Genomic DNA, 12,159 nt, shown 5'->3' with positions numbered 1-12,159 from the left:
AACTAGGAATCACCCAAATCTACATAGGGAGCAGGTCCTGTACGCCATATGGCACCACCATGTTTCTCCAGCAGCCCTGAATGGACAAACGAAACACTGGTTCTAGAGAAAGCCTTATATTTTGTTATCTTAGCTAAAGGCCACCATAGTTCTCTGCACACATGGAAAGTGAGGACTGATAGGAGGAATGTTAGGTTGCTTGCAATCTGCAACCTCACCACTAGATGACACTAGATCCTACACACTGCTCCTTCAAAAAACAAATAGTCCATCTTTGCAAAACCCTCGGATTTGTTGATAGTGCTTTTAATCGGTGCTACTAACTATTTGTGACAGTCACGTTCAAAAAACTCAGATTGCCCACAGTGGGTGCCTCGTCACAAAAATGCTGATAACGACACTACGGCGACGACAAACTAAGCAAATTAAGACAACCTCACAACCAATCACAACAAAGCTCACATCCTGAAGCCCCCCATATCATAGCCGGTGGTTTGAACTATGCCGATTTAAAGGCCCATCGACACATTAAATGTTCTACTGGGGAGTACAATACAGGAGACAAGACTTATTCTAACATTAACAAGTGTTTAAGGTCAGCACCACTACCACACGTAAACCCAGCATACACCCCCCTCAGAAGAAAAGCTCCATCCACCACAAAGACTGAGGGGACGTGGGGAGCTTAATCGCAGCTATAATCGTTGCCCAGCACTAATATATACATATATGTATATATATATATAAATAATAGTGAGAACAGCATTACCTGGGGATGTTGAGGAAGACCAGACACTGAAGCTTCAAGTCCTGAACCTTCGATGTTAAATCTGTCCCGTCACACTGGAGAGACAGAGAGAGAGACAGAGACAGAGAGAGAGAGAGAGAGAGAGAGAGAGAGAGAGACAGAGACAGCAAGAGAGAGAGAAAGAGGCAGAGAGAGAGGGACAGAGAAAGACAGAGATGGAGAGACTGTGTTTTTAACCTAAATGACTAAATGAAACGGTTGATGGACAGATACTCACCACCACTTTGAGGTGCTTAGACAGGTCTTTGGAGCTTCCCATCAGGAAATCTGAGAATGCTGTCTGTTTGAGAGACACACACACAAACAGACAGACAGACAGACAGACAGACAGACAGGTAAGCAGGACTGTCTCAGAGGAGTGCACCATGAAAGCTACAGTAGGATGGAGTCTCAGGTAAAATCAGAGCCAGTCTTCAATCTGCATCACTTCATTATTATTCAGTATTAATCATGTATTAGAAGCAGGTCATAAGAATAATATATATTCTATATGGCTGTAAAAACATCTCCTTCAAACAACTGGATTTATTCAAGTTTGTAACTAGCTCTTTGATTTGTCGTTCACAATGTTGCATCATCAGGGTCCAACGGGATGCATGAGAGTGTCCAACCACAGCTGTGTATTACTAGTTTGCACATGTGCAGTAGCGATCTGGCAGGACGTACAGATCGGGTAGAGGGGGACACGTGTTGTGTTGAGGCTGTCCACGGCCTGTCTAAACCAGAAAGCCACCCTTTCAGGTTTCTGTCCTTGTAGAGGAGAATAGACAAGCATCCTCGGTCCAAAGCTCATAAAGATAGTCCATGTCACTGATGGCGCTCTAGTGACCTCTAGGGGCAGTAACACATGGATATAGTGAGGGAGAACAAGGATGTGCTCCAAATACTGTTGAAAGATAATGCAGAGCCAGCTCTACACCAGTGGCTCTGAGGAAAGAACTGGAATCCCTGCTGACTAAGGGATCATGAGAAAAGAGGAGGAATCCACAGACTGGGTCAACTCCCTTGTGAGATCTGAGACCATGCATCGATACGACAGATTTGAACAAATGGTTCAAAAGAGAGCCCTGCAGATAGTACAAGCTCAATGTCGGGAGCAAGCTTCATCAGGGTTTTACTAAATCCAGCTGGATGAGGAAGCCTGTGCACATTCAACACACCTTCTGGCAGCATTGCTTCGTATGCCTTTTGGAATTGCCTCAGCTCCGGCGGATTTTCACAGGACAGTACAGCAGCTGTTCCATGGTATGGAGGACTACAGGACAGAGCATGATATGGGACTGGGAAAGCTAATGGCACAAGCACTAAAGTTTGGGCTGAGTCTGAACAAAGCCTGATCCTAAGACAAAACTCGGCTGCAACGTGCACTAGGCTCAGTTAACGATTTGGGACGATTCCTTTCCAATCAGGGAACACAAGAGCGCAGAGCAGCTTGCTGGCAAATGGACCTGAATGGCAGTTTGAGCATGAACACATGACAGAAAGGGTAAAGACCCAGAGTTGAAATCCTATGACCCAGCACTCACAGTGAAAGTGTCCGAAGACGAGAAGCAGTCTGGCTTCAACAATACAACCCTGCATGGTTCCCGGTTGGCTTATAAAAAGCATCCCAGGCCATGACCAGGGCACAAACTGAGAAGGAGACATTGTTAGCAGTCTTTGGATGAGAGAGGGTCCATGGATACATCTACAGAAGAGAGGTGGTATTAAAGACTGATCCCAAACCACTGATTACGATCTCAAGAAGACATACGCTCCATGCTCTGTCTCCAGAGTACAGTGTGACATTCAAGGTCACACCAGGCAAGCACCTGGTGATGAGCAGCACAGGCTTAAGTAGTGCCAAACACGTCCTGGTGACTGTGGTGATAATGGACCAGTTCAGCAGTCATGAGTTCAGAGGCTTATGTAGACTTAAAGCTTTGAGCATGTAACATCAGTGTAAAAGAAAGCAGCAGATACAGAAGGAGATCCACATCTAGCCAGGCAGAATTACAGAGCACCCCCTCTGGAGAGAGGACCATCTCCAGCTGAACTCTGCATGAACACAAAGCTGAGAATCCGGATGCCATCAGCAATGCAAGGAGTCATCGCCACCTCCTGAAGGTGCCACACACTGGTCTTTCAAACAAATGCAGCTCCACAGCTGCTACAGGAAGTGACGCAAACTCAGCTTCCCTCGAGCCAGAGCTGGAGCCAGAACCAGAACTTGGTTTGTGTGCCTTTGAGTGCATGTGAGTGCATGCGAGCGTGCTCCACTGGTTAGCTCCCAGCTGTCGCTCTGCACCTCTCTCATACGGAGCTTACAACCGATAACATCGTCGTGGAAGTGTAGCATCCACCCTCTGGTTCCCCCTCGGGTAAACACTGTTAGCGCTGTTAGCACTGTTAGCTATAAGTTGCCTTCTCGCTGTTGACATGTTAAGAGCTGTTGAGAGGCAATCATTCCGCACCTTTAAAAGTGAAGAGTATTAAACAGAACCACAGTGACCTTTAACATGGAGATGCACTCACCCCAGCATAGAACATCTTATTCCTAAAACGACTGTTAAACTTCTCTGGGTTGGCTTCTGAAAGGACGACAGAGACAGCAGAGAAACAAAACATCTCATGGATATTAGGACAAATTCAATGGAAAAGCAAAGTTTCCACAAATAAGCAATGTTCCCATAACAGTCAGTATATTGAGTAGCAACATGTGTAGGAAAATGAATGTACCTCTTGACTCGTGGAACTCAAGAGTCACATGGGCATCAAATCCAAGACTGAAGTAATTGTTGAAAACATCTAGAGGAAGCTGAGAGCATTCACACAAACATCAGATCAACAGTCACACCTGTGTTCAGATGTAGCTCCTTTTCATGTGCATTGATGAATGTTTTATTTCCCGTTCACTGACACTGAGCTGCCACCAGTAAATTCATTCAGAAACAGGATCGACCAGGATCAAAGAGGAGGACTCTGAACAGCTGACTATAGAAGTTCTAAACGTTGTGTTCTGAATCAAGGTGTGGGATGGACTCTGATCAGCTGTGGAGCAGCCCAGCACCTTTACATTCAGTCAGAATGTTTCAAACCTTATCAGTTTGCTGTTCGTCCGGTTCAGCCCCTGCACCGTGGTTTGGTTCAACCTGTAGATTCCATCTGTCTAGCTGGACAACCGTTCCATCCTCAACATGGGAGAGGATCTTCGACAGAGGTTCGTCTGTATAGCCCTGGAGTCCATGCAGAGTGGCATAAAACATATAGACACGTTTATGAATAGAAAACAGGATTTGAACAGACTGCCCACAGCATGTAATTGGACTGTCTGTATTCACTCCTACAGTTTAGTTGTCTGTGTTTGTACCCACCGCTCCCCAGTTGAGGGTCCTGGCGAGGTCATTTCCTGTCCCAAGTGGTAACACGGCAACAGGAGGTTGAGGATTTAATGCGAGTTCATCAAGACAGGACAGGATCCAGCCCACCTGGTTCCACACACACACACACAGACATGCAGTTACATCTTTCACAGGAACAGGTTTTTCAGCTGAACACACACACACACACACACACACACTTCATAGGTATTCATTCTGGTGTCCATGGATGCGTTACCACTGGCTCCTTTTAGATCCTTTCATGGCCAACACATGGGCATGCACTGCTCCCCGACTCCAGACAATATTAGGAGATTATTTGTTTTACAAAATTGTCCTCATGCCATCAAACCTCCTTTAATAAATATCCATCAGACAGATATTGTAATCACTGTCATTCCACAGGCTAACAGACAATATAGTGGCTGTAAAGTAGCAAGTTAAAATTCATTTCAATTCTTGTTTGCATTTCTATCGGCACATCCCTAAACTACTTTGGTCCCGTTTCTTTAACTTAGAAATATTTCTTGGATGGTGTGTGTGTGCATGTGCGTGAGTGTGTTTCTACTCACAGTGCCATCTCCTCCACAGGCCATGATCCTCAGGTTATGGACTTTACGATAGAGCTCCAGGCTACAATAACGACACACATGGGACATCACAAGTACATGTTCACTGATGTTAGTGTGTGTGTGTGTGTGTGTGTGTGTGTGTGTGTGTGTGTGTGTGTGTGTCAGACAGAGACCTACCCCTCCTTTGGTCCTCCTTGGCTCAGGTCAAATACCTGTCTGGGGTTCAGATACCACATGAAGGACTGCATGATCTTATTACCCTGTGAGACAGAGAAACCAGTAGGACGTTGGAAGATTAGAAAGTAACTGAATGTAAATTAAAGGAGTCCCCTCATTTCTAAGGCTGAGTCCAGACTCCCTAGGAAGGAAGCTCATTCTTTTAGTCACTACCAAAAGGTCATGACCACAGCTGAGGGTCTGAACATTGATGGAGTGGTAAATTGAGGTCCGGTACAAGGCCTTCATCACTGCCGACGCTGCACCGAACTACCCGTCCATCTCACGCTCCATTTGACCCTCACTGGAGAACAAGACCCTGAGATAATTGACCTGACCAACTACCTGGCTTCCAGACTTGAGGGCCGGTTTAGTAGCACCATAACTGCTCAGCATGACTGAACTGTTTCAGTGACCAGCTCACTGAATATGAATACCTGGTTTCCTCCGCTCTTGGGGTTGACAAACACCAGCAGTGGTTTCATCAGTGGAGCAGGGATGGGTCTGATTAAAAACGGCCTCCATTGTCGCCCTTCCTGTCAGAGAAGAAGATGATCTGCTCAGAGCTTGTTCATTCTGATTTTCTTTGATAAAATCAAATTATGTCCCTATGAAATAGTTCAGTGTGTCACACACAATGCAAAGAACCAAACCCACTGTTGGGAGGATTTCATATGTGTAAAGTACAGTGCAGGACTGACCTCTGCTCCTTTCTTGCTGCTTTTCCTCTTGAATGACGTTCTCTTCTTCTTCTTACTCGACTTCATAGAGGACTGTTAGAGACACAAACACAGGCAGCAGCTGCACATCACTGAGGTTGATTCCATGGAGAGCAACTTCAAAGATGGGTAAAGGACAATACATGGTGAATAGGATTCTTGTTTTGTATGGGGAATATGAAGATAGGTATTTATAAGACTATCTATTGTCTAAACTACTATACTATAGTATGGCCATGAACAGAAGTTGTTGTTCAAATCTTATAGTTGCCATCAGCTCTGTTCTGTTGTCTTCACACCGCCCTCGGGTGTGTTGGAAATTGCCTACTACTGCACACTACACACTCAACCAGTACGTACTGCACACTGCACACTCAACCAGTACGTACTGCACACTCAACCAGTACGTACTGCACACTGCACACTCAACCAGTACGTACTACACACTCAACCAGTACGTACTGCACACTACACACTCAACCAGTACGTACTGCACACTGCACACTCAACCAGTACGTACTGCACACTCAACCAGTACGTACTGCACACTGCACACTCAACCAGTACGTACTACACACTCAACCAGTACGTACTGCACACTGCACACTCAACCAGTACGTACTGCACACTGCACACTCAACCAGTACGTACTGCACACTGCACACTCAACCAGTACGTACTGCACACTGCACACTCAACCAGTACGTACTGCACACTGCACACTCAACCAGTACGTACTGCACACTGCACACTCAACCAGTACGTACTGCACACTGCACACTCAACCAGTACGTACTGCACACTACACACTCAACCAATACGTATTGCACACTCAACCAGTACGTACTGCGCACTGTACACTCAACCAGTACGTACTGCACATTGCACACTCAACCAGTACGTACTGCACACTCAACCAGTACGTACTGCACACTCAACCAGTACGTACTGCACACTCAACCAGTACGTACTGCACACTACACACTCAACCAATACGTATTGCACACTCAACCAGTACGTACTGCGCACTGTACACTCAACCAGTACGTACTGCACACTGCACACTTAACCAGTACGTACTGCACACTCAACCAGTACGTACTGCACACTCAACCAGTACATACTGCACACTGCACACTCAACCAGTGCACACCGCATACTCAACCAGTGCACACCGCACACTCAACCAGTGCACACCGCACACTCAACCAGTGCACACCGCACACTCAACCAGTGCACACCGCACACTCAACCAGTGCACACCGCACACTCAACCAGTGCACACCGCACACTCAACCAGTACATACTGCACACTGCACACTCAACCAGTGCGTACTGCACACCGCACACTCAACCAGTACATACTGCACACTGCACACTCAAACCAGTGCACACCGCACACTCAACCAGTGCACACCGCACACTCAACCAGTACGTACTGCACACCGCACACTCAACCAGTACATACTGCACACTGCACACTCAACCAGTGCACACTGCACACTCAACCAGTGCACACCGCACACTCAACCAGTACGTACTGCACACTGCACACTCAACCAGTACATACTGCACACTGCACACTCAACCAGTGCACACTGCACACTCAACCAGTGCACACTGCACTCAACCAGTGCACACTGCACTCAACCAGTGCACACTGCACACTCAACCAGTACGTACTGCACACTACACACTCAACCAGTACGTACTGCACACTACACACTCAACCAGTACGTACTGCGCACTCAACCAGTACGTACTGCGCACTGCACACTCAACCAGTACGTACTGCACACTGCACACTCAACCAGTACGTACTGCACACTGCACACTCAACCAGTACGTACTGCACACTACACACTCAACCAGTACGTACTGCACACTGCACACTCAACCAGTGCACACTGCACACTGCACACTCAACCAGTGCACACTGCACACTCAACCAGTGCACACTGCACTCAACCAGTGCACACTGCACTCAACCAGTGCACACTGCACACTCAACCAGTACGTACTGCACACTACACACTCAACCAGTACGTACTGCACACTACACACTCAACCAGTACGTACTGCGCACTCAACCAGTACGTACTGCGCACTGCACACTCAACCAGTACGTACTGCACACTGCACACTCAACCAGTACGTACTGCACACTGCACACTCAACCAGTACGTACTGCACACTACACACTCAACCAGTACGTACTGCACACTACACACTCAACCAGTACGTACTGCACACTACACACTCAACCAGTACGTACTGCACACTACACACTCAACCAGTACGTACTGCACACTGCACACTCAACCAGTACGTACTGCACACTACACACTCAACCAGTACGTACTGCACACTACACACTCAACCAGTACGTACTGCACACTCAACCAGTACGTACCGCACACTGCACACTCAACCAGTACGTACCGCACACTACACACTCAACCAGTACGTACTGCACACTACACACTCAACCAGTACTTTACCAGCAGACTGGTCTCACCATGGGCCGGGCCAGTTTCAAGGCTAACTTTTTACTTCAACTGATTGAATTCACAGTTAAAAAATCATAACAGTGGTGATTATTGGTGAAGATCATCGTGCTGAAGAAGACGTAAAAGTATCAAAAACCTGGGTTTGACAAAAATGGTGTTTGGTCGAGGGAACCAGTGCGACACGCTTAGAACGTGCACGCTCCTCGACACCACTGGGAGACAAGCCATCGGCCATCAGAGCGGGCACACACTAGTTATTGTCAATATGATTTTCAATGTAGCCCCGAGGACTGTTTAGGGAGGGTGGGGGTGATGTTGGCTATGGAAAGGAGATGTGGATTAACTCATTGAACAAAAATAAAAATGTTATTGGGGAACAAAAAAGGTGAGAGTCAACAGTTACCTGATGGCGCCGGACTCGAATGATCCATGTGGGTGGAACTATAAGAGCAGCATGAGCTCCTATTGGACAAGCTTCCTCAATTTGCTGCAGCATGAAGCAGCACACCTTGTTGTGGTACTAAAGAAAGACATTCAGTTGAATACATGAATTGTATTGAGACGGGAAGTATAGAACGAATAGGACTGTTAAACCCACTCACAGCCTGTTTGCACCAGGAGCAGCTGATGGCCACGATCTCTTTGCTGTGAAAAGCAAACTTCTGCTGGAAGCCCTGCTCAGACAGACAGGAAGAAGAAGGAGTGAGTGCCTCTGTGCTGCTGAAAGAAGCAGTGAATTATTATCATCACAATTCACACTCACCTTCCCACATTGTTTACATTTGCCTTCTTGCCGTCTCCGATGCACCCAGTGATGACGCACCACGACGGGCTGAACACGCACAAATCACACTGATTATCATTTTAAAAATACTTATTAAATAGCTTACTTTGTAGAACATTGAATCAATGTTAATCTATTCCCTGATGGTCCCTGAGCCTAAAACGGCTCCAGCAGCAGCTCAAACTCACCTCTCGGATGTTCCTAGAGCCGGATTCTCTGAAAGACGGTTTACACCTGAAATTAATCTGGAAAAGAGCAGAGGAAGAGATGAACTGAGGCTTCTTCTCGGAGCGCCAGAACAGAAGCATCTCCAATGATCAGGAAGACATGGTTTAGGAGAAAGGAGCACTTAAGCCAAAGAGGTTCACACATGTGTGACTTTGCTGCAGTGAAAGTGGCGAGGCACCACGATTCCCCATCATGAAGTGAGCTCAGAAAAGAAAACCCAGAGCAGGGAGGGAACCAGCAGACACTGTGGTTGCCAGGCTGAACATCATGAATTAGTCATTCCTGGTTCAGCCTTGCATATCACAGACCTTCATACTGAAAAATGGATCCGTTGGTCATTAGTGTCACATGATTAGTGCTCTACTATTGATATCAAGACAAAGGCGACAGCTTGGAGAAATAAAAGTTGATGACTGGCTGAGATAAGATGATGTCTCAGTTCGTTGAAGCATTGATGGCTCCATCATTTACAGACTCACGTTGTTGCTGCTTTCAGGTGGCTGCTCTGCTGCTCAAAATGAGAACTGAACTCGGATGATGGGTCACTAACGCAGCTGTAGAGAGACGTCACTGTGATCTGTCTCTAGTCCATCAATCAACTGTCCTCGGTACTGTGCTGACTCTTTTCACATTTGGTCTAATGTGGTTTATTGTGTATTATTATGTGCCATGTGTGATTATTACAGTGATGATGAGTCATAAATAAAGAGAGATACTGATGGCATGTGACTGATGTCTGCTGATGAAGACAGTGGATGTGTTTGACAGGGGCTAGTAGAGGGACCTGGACTTTGTCTCAGGGACCAGTCCTGGTCCCTCTGCGCTGTTAGGCCTTCAGAAAGAGGCCTTAGTATCATATCCCTTTGAAATCAACTCATTTATCAATGCACCCTGATCAACAAGTAGAGGAGATGGAGAGAAAAGAAAGTGACCCCTTCATCATGCCAGAACCAAAGTGGAAGTTTTCAAAGGGTGTGTGTCTGACCTGGATTACATTACAATCCATTCGCTCTCTCCACAAACCTGAATACATGCTATATCTGTAGCAGCGGTATCTGGTTATGTGGCAGCCCCTCAGACATTTGCCCCACCTATAAAGACTCATCCTGAGGAAGCACTCATAGCATGCTGTGACCTGGCTTCACTAAGAATGGCTGAAGGGAGGTCCAGACACCACAGACGAGGAGAGAGGAGAGACGGGAGGAGGTTTGTGTGTCTCACTCTAAAGTGGGGCTCATTGAGAGGCAGGGTGGCGTCCAACCGAATGGCTCTAGAGCTGGGAAACTGCAGGTTAGACAGGAGCAACAGTTAAAGACAAGCCGTCCTCTGATGACATCAATAAAGAGAAGCGTAGATTTCCATCATGTCTGAGGGTTTAAAGTAATCCTCCTTTTCACTTCTCTCCGATCTTAAACTCTTAGTGAGGACTAAAAGTTAAAATCCTTCTTTAATCTCGCCGCCATCACCTTTTGTCCCTCGTGAAAGACGGTTTAAACATCCGTCTTTAATCTGTCTGTGATGACACCTGTGTCTTTATGTTTCTTGTCTCCATGAAGTAGATTCATACAGTGAACTCATTCCATTTCCTGGATCAATCCGCTTGGTTAAGTGCGTTGAATACATGAGACAGAGGAATTACCTTCTCCAGTTGTTCTATACAGATGGTGTGGGCCACTATCTTACACGCAGCACACTTCCTTCGACTGACAGACTTTTGCTGGAAAGAGAAAGAAAGAGAAGGAGAAGGTGAAACATGGAAAAGGAAAATCACAGAAATAAGCTTCAGGAAGGACCAAAAGTGAAACCATCGGTCCTTTGACCAACAGTAATGTGGACAGCCACATATGAGGCAGTAACCATCTCTGACCACTGGGGGGCAGTCCTGTGCTGCAGAACGTGACCAGGAGTCCAGCAGAGACCGGTCTAAGTAGTGAGACGTGGATGATGTGGACATATGACCCCTTTGTGTACGTGCCATGTGACAGGCTAATATATGTTGGACTGAGAGCTGACATGAGTGAAATGAGAAGATGATGCGAGTGTGTTTGATGCACACTGAATGTGCATCAGAAGTGGATCAACACAGCTTGACCTGCTGTATCATAAGGGCGGGAAACTGGGTGCAAAGTGGGTTGAGCTCACAAAAATACCCACAAATAATGCCTGATCATTATTCAGCCTTTTGCAGAATGGTATGGAATGGTTTCCTTGATGCTGATGTTCAATATTATTCACATAGAGCAGCTGAGCGAGAGAAAACTACTACATGTTGCTGTTCGTGTGACCACCACCAGTGCATCTGATTGGTTTGTAACTTGGATGAAGTAGTTTCATTGGTGCAGACACTGAAGGAATATCTAGTGAGACGTGTAAAGATTCAGTGTGATAAACTAAAGGGAAACACACTTGGCTCCATCTAATGAATGGAAGTTGTAGTCGTGGTATTGAGAACACAAAGAGGGAGGAGCTACTCACCAGTGCTCTGGCAATGCAGTGCTGCTCTCCCACATAACAGCAGTCTCCAGACACATTCGTCTCAAACCAGATGTGCTCTCCATACACAGCCGACTCCTACAGGGACAAACAGAGGACACCAGCTGGCTCACTACATCGGTAAGTCACTGATGCTGTTTGAGGCCATGTGAAACATTGACTGAACACCCTGTGTGTGCTTATCCACAAAGATCCTGGCACATTATGCTCTAGATAGACTCGATAGGGTTAGATAGAAGAACACACTAGAGGGAGGGTTGTCCTGTGAGGGATCAGAGCCCAGACTCACAGTCCAGTCCAGAGTGCTGCGGATATCTGCCTCTGGGTCGCTCCTGTTCAGGGACGATGTGCTGGGCTGACAGGGCAGATGGTGCAGGCCGGACTTAGCGATTGCTTTCCTGGAAACACAAAGAGAAACAACGTTGTCTTGACAGTAAAACTCAAAGAGAAGAGAAAAGGTAAAACCTGTC

At 46.6% G+C, this 12,159-nt stretch overlaps 1 protein-coding gene across 5 annotated transcripts in view; it reads right to left on the bottom strand.

Moving 5' to 3' along the window:
• Nucleotides 1-12,159, bottom strand: part of dgkza (diacylglycerol kinase, zeta a) — a gene marked incomplete at its 5' end in the record, with an annotated part of 77,038 nt that overhangs the window by 43,467 nt on the left and 21,412 nt on the right. For 3 of the 5 annotated variants that reach the window (XM_079186050.1, XM_079186049.1, XM_079186047.1), the window contains 18 exons: nucleotides 770-843; nucleotides 1,026-1,088; nucleotides 3,323-3,378; nucleotides 3,527-3,605; nucleotides 3,886-4,023; nucleotides 4,162-4,275; nucleotides 4,740-4,800; nucleotides 4,917-4,999; nucleotides 5,393-5,491; nucleotides 5,657-5,728; nucleotides 8,588-8,704; nucleotides 8,787-8,858; nucleotides 8,948-9,016; nucleotides 9,157-9,213; nucleotides 10,418-10,480; nucleotides 10,836-10,913; nucleotides 11,672-11,767; nucleotides 11,979-12,087. In XM_079186050.1, coding sequence (XP_079042176.1) covers nucleotides 770-843; nucleotides 1,026-1,088; nucleotides 3,323-3,378; nucleotides 3,527-3,605; nucleotides 3,886-4,023; nucleotides 4,162-4,275; nucleotides 4,740-4,800; nucleotides 4,917-4,999; nucleotides 5,393-5,491; nucleotides 5,657-5,728; nucleotides 8,588-8,704; nucleotides 8,787-8,858; nucleotides 8,948-9,016; nucleotides 9,157-9,213; nucleotides 10,418-10,480; nucleotides 10,836-10,913; nucleotides 11,672-11,767; nucleotides 11,979-12,087 — 1,500 coding nt within the window. The remainder of the gene's footprint in view (nucleotides 1-769; nucleotides 844-1,025; nucleotides 1,089-3,322; nucleotides 3,379-3,526; nucleotides 3,606-3,885; nucleotides 4,024-4,161; nucleotides 4,276-4,739; nucleotides 4,801-4,916; nucleotides 5,000-5,392; nucleotides 5,492-5,656; nucleotides 5,729-8,587; nucleotides 8,705-8,786; nucleotides 8,859-8,947; nucleotides 9,017-9,156; nucleotides 9,214-10,417; nucleotides 10,481-10,835; nucleotides 10,914-11,671; nucleotides 11,768-11,978; nucleotides 12,088-12,159) is intronic. The other 2 variants (XM_079186051.1, XM_079186048.1) reach the window with 1 other exon arrangement.

This window comes from Pholis gunnellus (genome assembly GCF_910591455.1).
Source record: "Pholis gunnellus genome assembly, chromosome: 24".
Lineage (NCBI taxonomy): Eukaryota > Metazoa > Chordata > Actinopteri > Perciformes > Pholidae > Pholis > Pholis gunnellus.
This window is presented reverse-complemented; position numbering and strand designations above follow the sequence as displayed.